General features: G+C 41.0%; 1 protein-coding gene across 1 annotated transcript in view; it reads right to left on the reverse strand.

Moving 5' to 3' along the window:
- THSD7B (thrombospondin type 1 domain containing 7B) overlaps positions 1–21,081 on the reverse strand; it is a 243,921-nt gene that overhangs the window by 134,163 nt on the left and 88,677 nt on the right. Inside the window, exon 8 of the mRNA XM_059852540.1 lies at positions 1,461–1,652. Within this exon, the coding sequence (XP_059708523.1) occupies positions 1,461–1,652 (192 nt within the window). The remainder of the gene's footprint in view (positions 1–1,460; positions 1,653–21,081) is intronic.

A 21,081-nucleotide genomic window follows, 5' to 3' on the forward strand; every position in this document is an offset into this window, starting at 1 on the left:
ATGGCCCTTGCAAAGGTACCAGAGCTCTGCAGAAGTCAGGTGTGAGCTGGGTATGAAAAAGACACAGAAAGCAGGAATTCCAAAATTGCCTTAACACTGCAGCGATAATGGTATTAACTCCACTTCCACTCTCCCAAATTTCAGTCACTATCTGAACACAGATGTGTGACTCTGCACAGCAAATCGTAACACCATTGCTAAAGGTGCACAGAAAAAGTCAGGGAGTTTGATTTTAATAGTTAATTATTCCTTCCTGAGAAACTTCAAGTATTCAGTTCAGAGTACACCATTTTCAGGTTAGTGCCTTTCAGGCTGAGATGAATATGCTTCTGTACTTCCAGAATTCACTCCTTCACCATTTCACTCTCATAAGTCCATGTTTTATCTGTTATTTGGATTCATTATTTCCATGGAAAATATGAGACCAACTGTATTTTCATTTTAATTATTCTCTAGCTCATAGACTTTTTTAGTAGTATCATTCAATCAACAATTATTTTCATCCTGAAGGGTCCCAATTTTCTTCACAAGTGCTTATGAGAATATTTATGTGAATACAGACCATTCAGTAAGGGCCTGCAAGATCAAGTCCTTACATTAGCCCAGAAACAGTGGGTGGCTTTAATTATAATTTACAAAATAGCATTTAACAGAACTTGTTCTGGACTAGATTTGCATCTAAAAGTGTTTTGCTGCTGCATTAACTGCACCTAGTTTTGGCATTAGCAAGTATTTTATGTCAACAAGGCTTTAGTCTGTTGGACCTCTTCACATTTTATGAATTTTTATGCACTTGATCCAAGACCTTCCAAATCCCGTGTGATAAACCAACACATAAATTAATTACCATATGTGTAACTGAATTAGAAGACTACACTTCTAATACAAAAAGGTTTGTTTAAATAGCTGTATCACTGATGCTATTATGCAAAAACCCAGCTACTTATACGTCCATGAAGATCAAGAAGAAATGACATGTATTTATCAAGAGCTATTTACTTACTACAACAAGCAGGTCAACACATTCCAGGTGTTACATTAAAAAAAAAAAAAAAATAAGCAAGTCGTTTTCCATTTTACCACTTTTCACAGCTCGCTGGTTTTAAATCATTACTGATATGTTCCCATATAAGGACACTTGCATGACAACTCTGTCATGCAGCAATTTCACTGGTAGAGGATGAAGCTCTCCAGAACCAAATTCACACCCAGACAGGCCCTCAACAGACAGCAATTCAGAGGCTGAAGTAAATAGTTTTGAACTGTGACAGAATTTCTCCAAGTGACACATGAACTCCAGCCCACCAAGATCTCTTAGTCTCTCAGCAGAGACAAGCATTCAGTATTATCCCTGATTCCTGAGGAACTGGGATTAGCTCTGATCTAAACACAGCTTGGCTAAGGAAAGGAAGTCAATGCATTAAAGGCACAGTGATTATCCAGAAATGTTCAGCACTCACCCTCAGCTGGAAGGGCCACGATGGACCTGCTCCTGCTCTGAGTGCCCTCGGCGTTTTTGCTGGAGCAGGAGTGGGAGCAGGGGGACCACGGGGACCACTCGCTGAGCACACAGTCCCTGGCACAAGGGACTTCACAAGCCACAACCTCAGGATGGGGAAGCTCTGAGCAGAGGTGATGTGGAACTTCTTCACCTGGAGCAAATGAAACAAGACAGACATGGAGAGAGGCACAGCTTGGTTCAATACCCACAGCCTGCTCCAAACAGACTGACTTCATGTCACACATCCACCTGCCCATGGAGGAAATATGCTACAGAACAGCATGGGGTGAGGCTTCAGGCTGCAAAGTGTAATACTTGAAAAACTATCTTAAAAATTTATTCAGGAAAGCAAAGAAGACAACAACAGGTTTCAAGCTCAGTGTGTGACATCTTGGCTGCAGTCCACTCTCTGAAGCAGGTAAGCAAAAGGAATGAGATAATTTCATCAATAGAAAGCTGTCATATCTCAACAGAACTAATGATAATTGCCCCATATTTTCTAGCAATCTCTACCTACAGAACTTATTTTCCACAGTACAAACTGTGCTGTTCCCCAAAGAAGTCAGATTTCTTTTTCCCGTAGGCCAGAGAAGTTTTGCTCTTTCCCCTTCAGCCTCACCGAATGAGCCACTCTTATTTCTGACTCTTGCCTCTCACCCAAAAGCTAGGAGATCTAAAGTTATGAATCTATTGGGCCACCACCATCCAAGAGAGAAATACTTTCTGCAGCAGATGAACCAACAGACCTGGACCAAAGCAGACATTCTGAAGAGAAGCATCTTTCCAAAAGCCCTTCAACAAGAAGGACAGTGGGGAAAACCTGCCAAACAAAAGAATTACTGCCAGAATATGCAGCAAAAGAAGGCACATGAGGGATGTCATGTGGAATACAACACAGGGAACTACTGTTTTTAGAAAGGAAAATAAAATAAACTATTTTTTTAAATAAGAAATTTGAGTAATTACATAGAATTTACAAGGACATTATAAGTCATAAAAATTCATAAAATATAACTCTTTTAGTACTGAATTACACCTAATGTCTTACAAATGTGTTTTAAGTGATGAACAGTCATGACTGACTTTGCTACACTGTTCTATTACTTAGTATTTCTGGATCCTCAAGAAACTTCAGCTATAGCTGAAGCTTCTAGAAGCTCAACTGTTTATAAAAACAGGGTCCCATCCCATGCTACCTCCTCTTTTGCCCTTATAATAGTTACAAACCTCTCCTTCAAGGTTTCATTAATTATGAACCTAGGGAAAAAAACCATAATGACTATCCAGCCTTAATTATACATTAAAAAAAACTATAACGGCAGAAAGTGCCTCTTTCACCTCACGCTCCACCAACAGGCTCTGTAACAAGGCAGCCCAGGAAGCAATTATAACTGGGAGGGTAGAAAACTGAGCTGCTTTTACAAGAGCCCACATCTACAAGTGAGTAAATAAGAGAGGCAGGCTGTGAGCACATAAAGCTGTCAAGAGCACAGCGCTATTATCTGCAGTTGCATCCCTAAATGAAGACAGGCTCATCACCCTCGAGGCACAGATAAAACTTTTCAAGCGTATTATGAGAAGGAACAGCAGATCCAGCAGGCAATCAGACTGCAAGATATGGTTAAAAATACTTTGGTTTTATACTCCCTTTCCTTTCTGCTCACCTGGAAAGGCTCAGTGTGCCCAGTCTTTGCGCCACCCCCCACACAAAGCCCCCATAGATCGGTGCTGCAATTGGCATCCCAAGGAAAACTGAGCTGAATCCACTTTGACCAGCCTCTGTATCACCACCGCTGCTTTGGATGCTCACCTAATGCTGAGAACTACCTTCAGAAAAATAACCAACATGAAAATGGCAAATAAACCTGTTCGGCTTATTCCAGCTGTCTTCCCAAGTCACCTAAGCATCAAAATCCCCGCTAACATTTGACAGCTTGTCTGCAGGGCAGCAGGTAACGCAGGGCAGCCGGGGCAGGCTGGTTTAGGAGTCAGTGGTACAGCAGTATCAAGTGATTACATGCTTTGGTGAAGCAGGGTGAAACACTAGTCCTCCTCTCCCATCACTGACAGGCATCACATGGACAGCCAGGGACAGGTTTCAGAACCAGACTGATGAGGTGGGACATCGGCCCTGAAAGCACGAGCCCCATCCCTCCATCCACAGCTCAGGGTATCTGCTACATCAGGACTTTATGGCCACAAAGTGCCATGACGTTCACCAAATTCTGAATTTAGCCTTTTTTTTTTTTCCCACGTATCAGACTGTGCTACAGATCTAAGCATGAGAGAAGAACTACTTGTTGAAAGCCAAGAGAGCCTTTCCAGTGATTTAATCAGACTTTAAAAAACTCAAACCACTCCTCTCAGAAGATGATTTAAAATACTTGGGGCCCCTTTGAGGTGGCTTTTTCTACCCATAAGCTCACATATTGTAGGGTGACCACCCTGTGGGGAAGGGGGGCAAATACACTTTCAACTTCTTCCTTCCATGATTTCTTTTCAGACTGGATTTACAGCAGGTGACAGCAACACTGCAAACAGAGGCTGCAATTCACAGTTCCTGGGCAAAGAAAGGAAGCTTTGTGCTTTGTTAGAAGGAGTTTACCACCGGGTGCATGAAGGCACAATTCAACACTCACTTTGATTTACTTTATAGCTCCATTTGCCGTGTTCAGGTTTAATCACTGCCTTCTATTACTGCAGAAGGGGAATTTCTTCTGTACCAGCTGCCTGGCAGAGAATTCTCAGAAAACTACTGTATACTACAAAGGGAGGTAATAATCTTTAATTTTCCATGAAAAATACTAGAACAGGACATAGCTGAAGTGTGCTTTATGCATTGTCGCAGATTTAGGGGGAATATTAAATTCTCAAGAGCTTCCAAACTGTCCCCTCAGTACCTTGCAGGTGTAATTCTTATCTCACATATGGCTGAATAATCTTTCTAGATCTTTCCATAATCTTTACATGCACAAGTGTGTTCTGTGGGGCCAGGTGGGGGATCCACCCAAATGGACTGAGGGAGCTGGCAGAAGAGCTCACCACGCCACTCTCCATCTCTGACCAGAAGTCCTGGCTATCCAGGAAAGTCCCAGAGGTGACTGGTGACTGGGGGCTGGAAATGTGACACCCAGCTACAAGAAGGCCTGGAAGGAGGATCCAGGGAACTCCAGGCTTGCAGCTTGACCTCAGTAAAAGTGAAGGTGATGGAGTAGATCATCTTGACTGTTTCACACGGCATCTACAACACAACCAGGGGATCATTCCCAGCCACCATGCATTTAGGAAAAGCAGATCCTGCCTAACCAACCTGATCTCCTTCAATGACAAGGTGACCCACTTAGTGGATGAGGGAACAGCTGTGGATGTATCTATCTGGACTTTATCAAAGCCTTTGACAGCATTTCCCACAGAATTCTCCTAGAGAAACTGGCTGCTCCTGGCAGTGATGGGTGCTCTGTTCCTGGGTGAAAGCCTGGCTGGACATCCAGTGGAGTGGTGGTGACTGGAGTTACATCCAGCTGGGGCTGTCACCACTGGTGCTTCCCAGAGCCCAGCACTGGCCTAGCCCTGTTTAACATCTTTACTGATGATCTGCACCAGGGGATCGAGGGCACTCTCAGCAAGTTCACGGACAACTTCAAAGTGGGCAGGAGTGTGGATCTGCTGGAGGGCAGGAAGGCTCTGCAGGGGGGTCTGGACAGGCTGGATCAAAGGGCTGAGGCCAGCTGTGTGAGGTTTGACAAGGCCAAGAGCTGGGTCCTGCACTTGGATCACAAAACCCAGGCACCTCTCCAGGCTGGAGGGTGCCCAGTGGAAAAGCACCTGTGGGTGCTGGCCAGCACCAGCTGAGAGCAAGAGCACAACCAGACACCATCACCTGAGAGCACAACCCACAGGATCCAGCTTCTGATCTGCCTGAGGTGTAAGAACTGAAACAGCATCCTCAGAGCCCAGCTGATCCCTCTCACATGCTCTTTTTTTCATGCCTTAAGCACTGATTGTTCTCAGCCTCACTGAATGCTTGCTTTCCTAAAAGAAGCTGTAGTTAAGAAAAATGTTACAGATTTCTATTGAAAATGCTTTATTGCAAGCATCCTGACCAACTCTAATGGCATTTTTTTTAACTGATTGCCTTGTACTTGAACGGTTTAGCAATTATAAAGCTAAATACTCAAGATATACCCAACAGATAGCATTTTATAGGAAAGATTTAATCCATTTTCTTTCATGTCAGGGCATAGTAATTACAAAAGAGAAGACAAGCATGGCATTTTTGTAAATATATTTGCTAACAGAGTGGCACACAAATGCTAATAAAGACCTAATGTACTGGTCTCTCACTCAAATTCTTTAGCAAGGTAGCAGAGAAGCACCATCCTGAGTGGAATTTTTCATTCACCTAAAAGCAAAATAAATTCTTCCCAACAAGAGAAACAAAATAAGGAATGACCTAAAACCCTCCTTGAACTGAAGAGCTTAGCTTTTTTCCAGGAACTTAATTTTTTTTCATTGTCTTTTGCATTCCAGAAGGAGAAGCCACTCCCACAGTCCTGAGTGATGCACTCCACAGCGAGGCACTGAACCAACAGGAATGTTTTGTTTGGAATCTGTCCAATAATAAACTGCACCTGTCTGTTTTACACCCTGCCTTGCAGCTCTGGTGCATTGTCTCATTCTTCCCAGTGACCTATTATGCCCATCTCCCATGACACAGCTTTTAATTACTCCTGCAAAAGACATCCCTCCTGGCTAAGGAAAAAGGGAAATGTCCACCGGACAGGAGACAACTAAGGCAGCAAAAATAAAAATCCCATCAGGCAGCAGGAACCAAAAGATCAACTCAATAACAAACCAAGCGTTCTCCTTTTGACATTCAATAATATGATACCATGCTCATTTTTTAGAAAGAAAAATTACAAAGTCACTTTGAAGTTTTCATGTTTGAACATGTTTGGAGCCTCAAGTGACCTCCATGCTAGGAAAAGGCCCAAGACAAAGGAATTGCATTTCAGACCGTTCTGCACTGCTACCTAGAAGTTCAGAAAATTTATTTTTTGCACAAGTGACTGCTGCAAAAATGCTGCATATTTAATGACAATTACCAGTTTGCCATCAATATTTCTCCTTGTAGCATTTCAAATTATTCAGTGGAAATAATGAAGCTGTCATCTAAAATACTATACGTATCGTAAAATTTTACATCCCACTTAAATCTCAGAAAAGAATGACAATAAACTTTGATTAAATACTTGCCTGTAACAGAGTGAGATGTCAACAGACAGCAGTAAATTCAGAGGGATTCCTATTGACTGCATGCCAGTTTGCTGAGAGCAACTGCATGCAGAGAAACTGTGTGCTGGCAGGATCCTGGCCTGGGCATCTCATCAACTAAAGAAAATGTCACATTTAAACGCAGTAACAATCAAATTACAATAGGAGAAATTTCTTAACAACCCTCCTGAACATCTTCATCTCATCACAACATCACAGATTTTTTTTTTTCCCCCCACACTGCACAGCCAGATTTAGAGAAGAAAGCATCCAGGGCTTGCCATGCTCAGTCATCTCCACAGATGAATGTCACACTCCACTGAAATCCTGGCTCCTGGCTCACTTTGCTTAATGCCAGTCAACAGGTAAGAACAGCAGAGAAGAGAGGTGTCAGTTTGTCAGGGAGAGCAGTGGTGTATGGAATAAATTTAATTGCACTGGTCCATCACTATTACCAGAGCCCCACAGAGGGGAAGAGGATGCAAAAGAGATGAAGAGGAAGGGAGGTTGAGAGCAGGAAAGAAGGTGAAGCTGTGAAATAGAACAAGCCACTCACAACAGACAAGAGGAAACAAACACAAATAAACCTGGACATTCTTTGGGGGGGGGGGGGGGGGGGGGGGGGGGAACAAAAGAGATGAGACAATCCTTAAGGTTTTTAGTCAAAAGACTTGGTCAAATGCCACTACAAAAAACATTTTTAATCACACAATGCACAATGAAGAAAAAGGGAATAACAATGCAGGAGTAAAAGGAAAAAGTAAAGGCAAAAAGTGCAAAAAAGGAACAGAGGCAACAATAATGAATATGGAAAGCAATGTATGTCCAGAAAAATGTTACAAAATCTCACCCAAATCCCTGCATAATTGGCCACAATCCTGTCCCTTACCTATGTCCAAGTGATCATTACAGAGGTTATGAGAAAAAGATGATGACGAGTATAGAAAAAAAAGCAGTATCTGTTTTCCTTCCCTATACATCCTCTACTGCAATTTGGACTGTTTATCCACAATTCTTTTTTCTCTTTATGCAAATGCACCTAAGAAAACTCATTTGTGAGTCCAAGGAAGCTCCACAGAAGCTCAGCACAGGAGAGGCACGTCAGTGAGCAGCTGCCAGGCCTGCAGAGAAGGTCCCAGAACACCTCAGTGCAGCTTCTCCACATTCAAGGTTAAAACAACCAACACACCTGCAGGAGGTTACCCACAGAGACATCAGCTCTGGTGTGTCTCCTACCCCACACAGGAAAGACAAGTTGTTCCTTAACAAAGGAATTTGCTGCACCTTCACCTGCTGAGCTTGGGCATAGAAGCAGAATTAGTTGTTCCTCATGGCTGTTTGCACAGTCCCTCCTGAATGGAAGAGAAATTGCTCAAGAGGCAGCTGAAAGTAAACAAGGGTTGACTGTATCCCCAGAGAAAAGCAGGGAAATTCAGGCTGCTGTTCCTAATAATTAACACAGCGCAGCAATCTGAAAACTTTAAGTATAAGAACATAACATAATCCATATTAGTGTTCTGCAGGGTTTTTTTTTTTTCCTCTATTTCTTTTCAATTTTTTCCTTATTTTCTCTCCATTATCCCTCTTCCTTGTAAATGAGGGAATCTGCACAGGTGGGTTGATCAAGACTGATTGCAATTAAGATTTATTGTTGAAATTGCTGCTATGGTGAAATTGAAACAGGTGTCCCTCTATTTCTTTCTCTGTACTGCTTTGTTCCAAAGGCTAAACAACACAAAATATTGTAGAAACCAATCACACAAATAATTTCAATGTGTTAAAATATTAAAACAGACATATATTTTCAAAACTTTAAGGAAAAAACTGTAAGTGGACTTGTTCATTCCAATAGTGTACAGAATCTACTTCATCTTACATCTTTGTACAGGGGAGAATAATTTTAATGAAAGAATTCAGGCATTTTACTTCAAAAAAAAAAAAAGAAGGTGGCATTTTATACCCAATGCATTATACCTGTGAATTTCTAAACATTTTATTTTTGACAACTTGAGGTGCCATCTTCAATGTCAAAACTTGAAAAAAAAATTATAAGGGGCTTATTACAAAGGTAAAACTAATTGTGCTCTCACACACCCCAAAAAGAAAACTCTTGTGTTCAGACATGGAAAAATTCCAATCTCTTGTGCCTTCTGGTTCGATTATTATGATTTTTCTTCAGATTATGCTACTCTTAATAATGACATGCCTTGCTCATTTCCTCATAAGAAGCATGAGAAACCTATCACTGATTGTTATCCCAGTGAAATTCCCAAAGTAAATTGGCAATTTGCAATATATTGACAACAGCAGACCCTTTTTCTCTTGTAGCCCCAGAACACCCCAAAAGTGAGTTGGCATTAACATAGGACACTGAAAATTCATAAACAATAGTGCAGCAGATGAGGTTGATCTAAGCTGGCAAAAGTCTTGTTTTCAGATACAGTGAATGCTAATGATAATAAATAATTGGAAATACCATCTGGACTCTTTAAAAAACCTCTTTCTCCAAGTCTGCAATTGAATCTCTACAAAAAAGAGGATCAATGCAAAAGAAAATGAAAACAGTAAATTAAAATTAGATTTATGCCAACTACTTAAAACTAAGAGCTCATTTAGAAGCAGTTAACACAAAAATGTGTTCTAGTTCAGCTGCAGAGTCTGGCCTAAGCTCATAAAGCAACTCTGAGAGCTCCCACTATCCATCAGGAAACGTTCAGAATCCGCAGGACCAAATACCAGGCTATTTTTTATTTTTATTATTACTACTACTATCTTTTTCAATTTTGTCTCTAATTGATCCACAAATCTCAGAACTGAGCTTTTAAAAATTGCAATAAAGAAAATACACCAGTACCACAGATGATCATCACTCAAGGGTCTAGATGAACATCTGAGATCTGTCCTTGACCAAAACAACACAAACAGCAAGCCACGACCTTTGGTCCTTGAGGAGAACTTCCCACTGTACACCCAGGTTTAGCCAAGTAGCAACTGTGCATGTCAAGTGCATTAGACATTTTTCAGCTGGGTTAAGTTACTTCTGGCTAATGTACCCTGACCTCTGCTTGAACCATTTTTACATAATAAAGCTGTGAATTTTAGACAGAGTGTTTAATTCGAACTGTGTTTTGCATACTTCATTTAGTACTTAAAATGGGGATAAATCAAATATAGGAAACACAATATTAACAATATTTTCTGCGTGCTTCCACTTTGCCTATGAGGTGGAACTTTAATTACATCATTAATAACAATGCCTGCATTTTCAGACAGTAGTGCATCATTCCTCTAGTGCCATTTAAACTGCATTTGGTCTCTAAACTGCTCCACCCTCTGGAACTGGTTCACTGATTATATTGGAACAGCAGCCTCATCCTGCTTACATCTCAGCTACTATGGCATCAACAGAAGAATTTAAAGGCAGGAACCACTTATAACCTAAAATTGTTTATTTAAAAAAGTTTCCTGATATTTTCTCTCTCCAGAAAGTTTCTATAGATTTAAAGGTGACAGTTACTTTCAGAAAAAAAACAAAACAACACAAAAACCCCAAAAACAACAACAACAAAAAAATCCATCAATGTTTTTCCCAATTATTCAGCATCCAAAATGCTTAAAACACATTAAAAAATAGGGGTTGTGTGCACCAATAGCTGCTCCACTTTCCCAAATTGAGTGACAGAGCTAAAACCTGAAGACTGTATGAAAAAATGTCAAAAAAAAAGTCATTGCCAATGCTTTTGTAGTGCCCTCATGGTGCAGCCAGAGCTCACAGAAGGAGAAGAGAGGGAGATGGCAGAGGACAACAAAAAGGAATGTAAAGGAAGAAAACCCAGGAGAAGGAACTGCCTTTTTTGTCAAAATTTCACCAACCTGGGGCTGTCTCAGAGAGGCTGAAGGACCATGTGCTGAGGTGGGAGCTCAGACAATTGATGTTTGCTGGGTTCAGTGCCAGCAGCTGCCCTCCCACACTGACCTGGTCCTTATTTGCTCCAAAGTAGAAAAGAAAAAAAACAACAACAACAACAAAAAAAAACCAACCAAAAAAAAAAACCACAAAGGGTCCAGACAAATACCAACCAATCACACCCAAACAGATTTTCCAGCTCCCTTTGGAGAGCTGCTATTTCAACTTTGCTACCAGATTAAAGAAAAATACAGAATCAGTAAATGGAATCAGATGAGCACACCTCACCCCTTTTTTAATCACCCTGAAGTGTCAAAGCTGTCAGGAGACATTTGGACATGCTTTTCACATATAAGAATAGAAACACAAAAAGCAAAGACTATCTGGCTACAATTTGGTTTTCTACCACTAAATTTCTTTGTGTGAAAAAAGCAATAACCTCTCTGCAACTTAGAAAATATTTTTGTTCTGATTATTCAGCTATTAAAATAGGAAAGTGTCGTTTCATGACAATTGCTTTTGGCAAGAGATATTTTACACTTATATTTGCAAGGAATAGGAACATCAGGAAGAACAATATTAAAACCTTCAGCGTTAATCTGTATTTTCAAAGCTAAGCACATTTTGACAAACTTTCTAATAGACACTGTTCAAAATTCATAACATATATGAGCATGATTACATTATTCTAATTTATTTTCTCTCCCCTCATGCACAGCAATAAAATTTTACCTTTGAACTTATATTTATTACAACTTTCACTCTAAGAAGGACATGCAGGCACAGAAATATAATAAAGCTCTGCTAATTCCATACATTATTGAAATCCTAACGGTGCAAATGGTATCTTACTGTCTTCATGCATACTTAAAATTTCAATCCAAAACCTATTCCCTTAAAAGGGATGGTTAAGCAACAGTATGTGTTTTTCATACATTTGTAAATTGCTGTAGCAGAATTATATCTTATATATTCAGGAAAAAAAATTATGTAATACTAGTGTTTGTTTAGGTGTTGTAAGCAAAAACTTGATAGATGCTAAATAATTGAGAGCTCCACCATCAGTCTCCTAAACACTATAAAGAGAGGAAAAGCTAGAGAATAGCCTTTGCACACCCGTGGGCTGCTGTAAATTGTGTCTAATTCCAGCAGTAAAAATCCCACTGATTTCCCCAAACTGTGAAGTGTACAGCTATGCAGGATCCCTTTGAACTTAACAAAGCACAAAAGGAATTTAGACCAGTAGGATCAGGGGTCACCCATAAAACAATGACACCTGGCCAAGGAAAACATCAGGACAAACACACAAGAGAAATTTGGGGCATCTCTTAACTTGGTGGATAGAGCAGCAACTGATCCAGCAATCCAGGTGAGGGAGGAGCTCCTGCAGTCAAGTAGATGACAAAGTGTAAAAGTTGACTGAAACTGCAAGTGCAATATTGGCAAGCTCCTCTCTCCTCACAAAGGTCACTGAGCACATTAGCTCCAGCTCCATTGATTAGCAGCTGAGATAGCAGCGCCGCACACTCCGGAGCCATCAGCAAAAGAGACAAGGGGGTGACTTTCTGCATACCATGTCCTCATCACGTTCCTGGTAATTGTTCAGTCACAGATAAGGCACAAATAGGGAAAAAGCAGCAGAACAGAGTCCTCTGAAAACATTAACAGAAACAACAACCTTTATGTTTGGCACTGAGGCATCAAAAATGATTGCTATTATTACGGCTGTAATTACATGGCTGGGACTCAGAAGAATTACATTTTGATTCCCTGGAAACACAGCCACGTGTTTAACACCTAAACCCACAGGAACAGGTCTCCCCACCACGACCAGTTTGCAGAATGCCTACAGGACCTGAAGACACGCTGCCAGAAATGGTCAAAGGGCTCCCAAACTCATGGGGTCCTCCTGGAGGCAGCCAGTGCCAGATCTCAATTTCAGATCAAATTTTATCTACTGAGCCATTCTGTGCCACAGCAAACCCAAAAAAAACAAGTCAAACTTCACTTCTGCATGAATTCCCAGAACCAAAGAGCAATGCAGGGAGCAGCTCACCATAGCAAACTACCATGGTGTGTCTCTCCTACACAAAGGTGAACTTTCAGTATCAGCTATCCCAGCTACGGAGCCAGAATTCTACAAAACCCTCAGAAATGTGGTCGCAACCATGTCTGGTTTAGAGAGGCATACCCACTTTTAAAAAGTAAAGAGAAAGGTTGTTCTCTGAAACCAGACAAGCAGAACAAAATTTTTACTTGGTCTCAAGCAGTTAGTTGGAACCTATTCCATTACAGACTTTAAGTCACCTCATTGGCAACACAACCTCCCAACATATTGAAAACCAGCAGGAAATGTTGAATTAATACATATATGCTAACAAGCACTCCTACAGCCATGAATGTTTAATCCAGTTTTTCACTAGCTGACACAGTCCCCCATGGCTGCTCTGTGGTTTTGAAGCTTTGAGACAAGGGGAGAACTAGAAGGCAAGGGCTGTAGAGCAGGGAGCCACAAAAAAATCAGAGGGAAAAGCCTCTGGAGAAAGCCCAGAGCAGAACACTCACAGGAAAAAAGGAAAGGCAGAAATGTAAACAACTGGAGTGGGATGGAGGAGGGAGAGAAGGGCAGGAAAGTGAGGACTCAGGAAGTCAGCCTCTCTCTTCAGTAGTTGTGGGGCTACATCTGGATGATGTGTAGAATACTTCCCAGCAATATATAGGATTTTAACACTTGTGTGCTGTGTATACAAAGAGATGCAGAATGAGTTTTCAGGCAGTGCAATACCGGCTGACTGCACAGGGTAACTTATTACACACTGGAAAAGAGGAAGTTCTATACACCTTTGGGGTCTTACCAATACATCTTAATGTTCTGGACCATGACAAATGATTGGATAACAACTCTTACTCCCCTTGTCATCATCCATCTTCTTAGGAGGCTTATTTCTTCAAATCCTGATGATGAACCTCTGTAGTCACTTAATCTGAGCAGTGAAAATTTATTGCCTTTACTAGAAAATGAAATTCTCTTCCAGGAGAACTGCACTGGACACAAAAGGGCAAATTTCCACCCTAGAGTATATGGATGCATTTTCTTTCTCCTTAGTGGAAACTATATACATTTATCCAATGTCAGGATTTAGACCAAAGGGTATCTCCTGTGTTAATAAGAATGGCTAATTTCCAATTAAATAAGCTTACAGATCATCAAGATGCCCTAATGAGAAAAAAAAAGATAAGGCCACATACTAATCTTGCTTTCACTGCACATATTTAATAGGGCTGCCAAGGCAAAGTCTCCAAAATACTTACTAATTACACTGGACTGCCTCCAGCTGCTGTCACTGCCAGGGAATGGGCAAACTTTGCAACAAACCAACCCACCAAGAGCTTAGAGATGATATTATTATTTTGGGAAAGCCTTAAAGGGGTCAAGAAACAAGAAAATAAAGTAGTTCAGGCTGATTTGGACAGAAAATAGTCTGCGGACTTCATAAGCAGCAGCAGAAAGATATTTTGGCACAGCTGGGAGCAGCTCCCAAACTGGCAGGGTGCAAAAGTGCAGAGTAGATACTCCACAGCTTCATGCTGGAATTAAACAAACATCATCCCCAGCAGACACAGAACCTGTAGTGCAGACTGGAGTGTAAAAAGAAGAAAAGCCACAGGCAGAAGTCTATAAACTCTGCTGAAATAATCCAAAAATGTAATCTTATTTGTGTGTTCAGTGGCAAAATACAGTACCCCAAGGGTGGTTGTTCCCAGCACAGGGAGAGCCCAAACACCAAAGGATGACTGGAAGACATGAATGCACATCACTAAGAAAATCAAGGGCCTACTTCTGTCAGTCAATAATGAGAACTAGCAAATCTGTGCAGGTGGCATGTGACCCTCACAAGAAACACTAGCAGGAGCAGTCTCTGCAGCCTTCTCACCACGCTGCAGTTGAGCCATTAACAGCTCGAGTCAGGAACCTCCACTCCAGCTTTTCAGTGCAAGAAGGGTTGAAAGAAGTGCAGGTGCCCAGAGCGACACCATAAATATTGATCACAGTGCTCATTCCACTTCATTAGCCATGGAGCACACAATGGTTCCCCAGGGACAGGAGAAGGCAGGACCAATTTGAATCACACTGCCATACTAAAATGCAAACCTTGTGGAATATTATTTCAATTACTGCTGCTTATTCATGCCAATTTCAGCCTATTAAACAAAAGAAGTGTTTCTGGACAGTCGAAACTCTGAGCTGCCAGAAAGGTACATCCACACTACATGAATCAGCCCTGTGTAATGATACCCAAGAGAGCCCTGCATCCAGCAAAAAGCAGTTTTTCAGCCCAGCACCTCACCCTGGGCTCCTCAAAAACACAGGTCATTAACCAGAACAACTTTTGCTGTTGCAGCTGTGGTGTTTCTGAGCCACAAACTGGTGTCTGGCAATGAATGGGCACTAAAAACTCAGTACCTTATTCAGACTGACTTGCTGTGGTGGGCTGACCCTGGCTGGGCACCAGTGCCCACCAAGGCCACGCTGCCACTGCCCTGCTCAGCTGGTCAGGGGGAGAGATTATCATGGATTTTCCTGGAAGGTTCATGAGGTGAGTTAAGGGCAGGGAGGGATCACTCACCAGTTACAGGCAAAACAGACTCCACTCAGGGAGAGCGATTTAATTACCAGGATAATAAGAAATAAACCCAAATCTTAAAACACCTTCCCTCCGCTCCAGGCTTCCCTTTAATCCTGATTTTCTCTTCCTCCCCTGTAGCTCACTTGCTACCAAAACCTTGACACTCAAAGCCCATACACCTACATAGTACAATACATAAAGCCTAAACCATTTAACCTTCAAAAATATATGTCTGGGAACCCTGCCAGAGAATATTTGAAAGGGATTACAGTAAATGTATTAGTTGTCACTTAAAATTAAAATATGGATTTAAATTGAAACTCTATATAAGGGGGACTTTCCCCCCCAAAAATCCGTTAGCAACCATGCTGAACGAAGGGGAAACTGTACAGTCAGCTCAGACTACACAGGGCAAGCTGATATATTTTAAAAGCTACATTTTTATCTAGTGAAATAAAACATTTTACTTTTTTATTTTTCTACTTTAATCAGAATATAACCTCATTAAATGACAGTGTGTGAAAAGAACATATAAACTAGAAAGAAAATATAAAAACTTTCTGAATAATTTAATGTTTATTGCTTTTAGACTTTGATATTCTGGTCTTTACTACTTAAATGCAGTTTAAATGTATTACTTGGCACGGCCTTTACGTTAAACTCAGTAAGTCTGCAATTTGTGATAAAATTCCTTATCTCTTTCTTTCTGAACCTCTGCAGAGATCCAAGGTTAATTTGCAGATAATATTACTTCATGAAATAATTATCTTAGTCTACAGTACTTAAAATAGCTAAATTCCAGAAAGATAGTTTAGCAAATGAAGCTGTTAGGGCAGCAGATGAGGCTGCTCCTAGGGGCATACACATCCCCACCTGGCAGCACCTTCAGTGGGGGACAGTCTGGGTACCCCACTGTGGATCAGCCACTCCCACAGGAATTCAGGACAAGGATGTTCCATGAAAATCAGGGATCCAGTCCCATCCAACCTCCCCCTCCAAGCCCCCACATGCCAATGGCAAGGCAGCCTCTGCCTTCCTCTTCGCAATGCCAGCACTTCCTGAAAAATTACTCTCTCCAACCATTCTTTCTCATCCTGCTAATTTTCCCAAGCATCCTCCTATTAAACTACACAAATATATCCATTTAGTAAACATCCCATTAACCAGGTCAGCATACAGTGTTCACAACTTATTATGGAGCAGCACCAAATCAGTCACTGCAGCAATTATGCAATTTTAGAGCAGACAACTCACTTTAATCTTCATATGGGGCTGGGGATGTACATGCCAACGTTCATTCACAGGACTCATTCATTTCCAGGTATTGTATTCCATTTGTTTCACCCTCACTTACCCGGCACTCGTGTCTTTTGATTTGTAAGTTTTGTGGGCTGTCAGAAAATATGAGCTCAGTGCTCCACCCTTCATGCCAGGGATTTTTAAATTGAATTTAAGGGTATTTATACACTTCTAGTGCCTGGGGTAGTGGGAAAAGCTGGGCTAGATATTAAGAATCCAGACAAACTGTTACTGATAGGTAAGGTTTTACAAAGCCTCACCTATTGGTAACAATAAAAAAGCATAAAAAAAAAAAAAAAAGAAAAATAATACTCAAAAACAAACATTAAAGAAGCGAAGATCTTTCCAGAACTGTTTAAAATAGGTGGCTGTAGAGAAGAGAAATCAGAGCTAAGAATCTGGGATGTTACAGTTACAACACAAGGGAAAAAAAATGCCTGTTAAAATCCCAGCTTTATTCAAAGACATGCATTTATTGAAGTGTCTAGGGAAAACGGGATGCCATATAATATTAACAAACAAGAACATGCTCTGTCAACCACATGCAGCACCACAGACATTTTGAAGACCTAAATAAATAATGTATTAGAAAACCTAGCCTAGGCTGAATTAATTCAGACTCCAATGATATAAATGAACAGCAGTAGTGGAATTATTTCCCTGGGACTTTAGTCATATATAGCATTAAAAGTTAAGGCCTTAAGATACTTATTGATAGGCAAGAAAGTGAAATCCTTAGAACTATGCATGCCCAGGGAGCATTAGAGTCTCGGAGTTTCCAAGAGAGTTACCAAACCACTCAGCTTTATTTGCAAACACCATGAAACAGAACAAAACACCCTCTTGGCTCTAGTCCCCTTCGACACAGCAGTAAGTGTACAACAAACAGTGCTGACTTGGTATTAAACTTGGGAAATCTGCTGAAACCAGGCCAGGGGAGTGATGGGAATTCTGCATGTGGCAACAAAAAACGGAATTTGAACTTACAGGATTCTGGTTTTTACAATATACTATGGGCAGCCAAGGTCCACCTCCTCCCTGCTTCAAGCAGCTAGGAAACCTTTTCTACAGAACTGCCCAACACTGATTAGCTTCATGAGGACTCACCAGTTCTGCTGCATTTTCACAACAAAAATGATGAGGTTGTTTATGTCCTGACCACATTTGCCAGTAATGAATGGAAACAACCCCCAGGTCAGGAACAGACCTAGGTACAAGAGCACCAGAGGAGATGTGGAAAGGGGCCAGGTGAACCTCCCACCATCTGGAAATGACTTTGTCCCTCCAGCAAAGCACCCTGGGCTCACCCAGACCCAGAAAATTCCCTGCTCTCTTGCTAATGGCAGATAAGGATTCTCCCTCCTTCCAGAAAAGTCACTTTATAACCATCTCGCTCCAGATGCAGTGCCTGAATCCCCATGGACAGCACTGGCCACAAGACCAACCCAAGAACTTTGTGGGATTATTTTTTCCTTCTCAGTAATCCAAAAGGAAAAAGCAGCATTGTCTGTGTGCTACTGCCCCAGTCCATGGGGGTGTGTTGGCTCATTTTTATCAGTTTTTTTTCTTTCTGGCCTTGACAATTACGAGGTCAATGTGAGGGTTCACTGGTAACAACTCCATCAGGCAACTAATGGCAAAATATAAACCTCAGCTGTCAGAAAGGAGCTGGGCAAATTCGTGCTTACAGTCCACATCTCCATAGGAATTTTTTAATAAAGCATCTATTTTAAGAACCTTGACAAAAGGTGACTCTAAAATTACACAGTAGGGGAAGACCAGGCTTCAAACTGTAAAATGCATCCCAGCAATCCAGGATGATTCTGTTTCTAAGGAAACTCCACCTCATGTATATATGTTCTCTCCATATACATATATATATATGTTCTCTCCACAAACTTGGCTCTGACATTTGCAAGCTGCCTAGAGATACAAACTGAACAAGCTGTTTATTTAGAAGGGGACCATGAAATATCTTATCCTGTTATTGTTTAACTCTCCTAGACAAAAGCAGTACCTAATTTGAGGCAATTACAGCTGTACTTCATGCAGACAGAAAGAAAAACACCATACAATGGAATTTTAAATTGTTCTCAATCTCCTCACAGAGCTAATCTTTCTTAACTCACTAATTCACATTCACTTCAGCACTTCACAACAGCTCCCATTTATTAAATACGAGATTCAATCCACAGATAAACAATTCAATAATGTAATCTACACTTAAAATAATAGCTTGGCTTCAAAGTTTTGAGGGGAATAAGGAGTTTTCCCTCTCTATAGGTGTTAGCATCATTTCTTATCACAATTTCAGAGCTGAGGTCCTGTGATCGAGGTCCTCTGAACTTGTGTTTCCACACGAGGCAGGATCTGTGTGAGGATTGAATCCTGTCCCACAGAACTCACTGAATTCAGTGGGAAATCTGCCAACAAGGGAATGCTGAAGAGCATTTAGGACTCACATCTTACAGCTTTTTCCCCTGCTCTCCAACTTCTCTACTACTTCACCACGTGTTTTTCTCTTTTCATTACTACCACCTGACTAATCTCAAACTGCTGCCTAATGAAGAGTGCTGGCATTACAATACTTAATTAGAATTAAGAGGAAGATTTACTTTAAAAACCTGACCAACCAATATGCCCCAGAGCCAATCTCAGTAGTGCAGAACTACCCCAAAATGTCCACGTTCCAAATTCTTAATTAAAAGTTTGTCAAAACTTCTCATTTTATGTCAGGAGCCTTCCCCTCCAGCAGCCATTAACCTCAAAACAAGTGACTAAATTGTTTTTAAATCAGCTCTACTTCATAAACAGCTTGATAAAAAGAAACTCAAAGAAAGTACAAAACTTATCTTTCATTTCCACTCAACAGCCTTCAGAACTACTGTACAAAGGTGGCTCTCACAATCACTCCTGTCCAGCACCGAAGGAGTTTCAGCTACAGAAAAAGCTTTCTGTAGGGCCACCCAGCAGGGAAGGATTAAATTACACAAAAAATCCTTGCTTTTTTCCCTCCACTGAAGGGCTGTGGTCAGAGATCAATGTGAGAAGCTGTCTATTGAAGTTACTGGAATTGTTCCCTTATTTAAGCCTTGGGAGAAGGTTGGTGCTGACATCCAGAGCAAGGCACAGAGCCAGACCCAGAGTGCAGCTCCTGCCTGAGGAACAGGGAGCACTGAGACCTCCAGGCTGCTCCAACCCTTCCTCCTACCCCTGCTCCTCCACATCCCTCCTCTCCCTCACCCCAATCCCTCCTGCAGACTGAGCTGCAGGGCAGCCCCCAGCCCCACACCCCTCTTCTTACAGATACTCACTACGAGTCTGCAGAATCAGGTTTAGTTCCTGTCTGCAGAATCAGCTTTTTTTTTAGTTTATTTCTACATCATACAGAACTTAACTGGTTTATTTTGAAACATTTTTTTCTTCCATGAGTCATATCATGGGATTTGCACTCCATCCCACTAAACCTCATACACAGAATGCAATAAAATACAGCCAGTCATTTCTTCACCCTAATGACCTCCTGTTTAATTTAAGCCTTTTATACTGTCCTGACTATTTCTCTTAGGAAAGAAAGTCTTGGCTAAAATAATCTTAAAATGTGAATTGGGCAATTTTCTCTCTATTAGAATCTGAAAAATATCACATGTGCCAAATACTATTCTCTGGTTTGATTCAGCCTGGCAACCTAAGAAAATCAGAATTTGCCATTGTACAGTTTATCCATTAGCTGAACAAGAGAAAATTTTGAAACATTCTATTAAAGTAAGACAAATGCCTTAAAGACTCCACTGGGGATGAAGAGGATAAAAAGATGACATGAAGTATCCCCATTATTCATATTCCCCAATAAACTGTGAGTTTTAAAGTCTCAAATCATGGTCAAGGAGTATGGTCTGCCATCTATCATATCTACATATGAGAAACCCTTCAGCAAAAAAGCCAGGAAATCCTTAATCCCCTTTGGAACCCACTTAATCCAAGAAAACAGAACCCTTATGGGTGAGATGAACCCTCACCGTCACATCTTCCACCTGCTCCTCCTGGTACCTTCAGCTACATTTGGGTGACATATGCAGAATTTTGTCATTAGTAAAACTTTTCAAACAGATCCTTCCAACCTTCTTCCTCTTTCACCCATTTAGCTAATTTTAGAACTTATCATCAACCTACATTTTTAACACCTTTCTAGAACAATCCTATTTTGCTCACACCTTCTTCTGAATCAGTTTCCTAAGAAATGCAATAACCCTCCAAAAACATGAACTACCTGTATGTGAAGTTTTGCTTAGTTTAAAGAAAACAGCCAAGCAGGTATTTTATGCTTCATTTCACTGAGACAACAGGAATTCCTGTTGGTACTTACAGGTATTTTTCTAGTTTTGTACTGAAACAACTTGGGGTTTTCTTCTACAATAGGGACAAACTCAAATAAAACTATTATACAATTTCTTTTCCAGACTTAAAAAATT

This window comes from Haemorhous mexicanus, chromosome 8 (genome assembly GCF_027477595.1).
Source record: "Haemorhous mexicanus isolate bHaeMex1 chromosome 8, bHaeMex1.pri, whole genome shotgun sequence".
NCBI lineage: Eukaryota > Metazoa > Chordata > Aves > Passeriformes > Fringillidae > Haemorhous > Haemorhous mexicanus.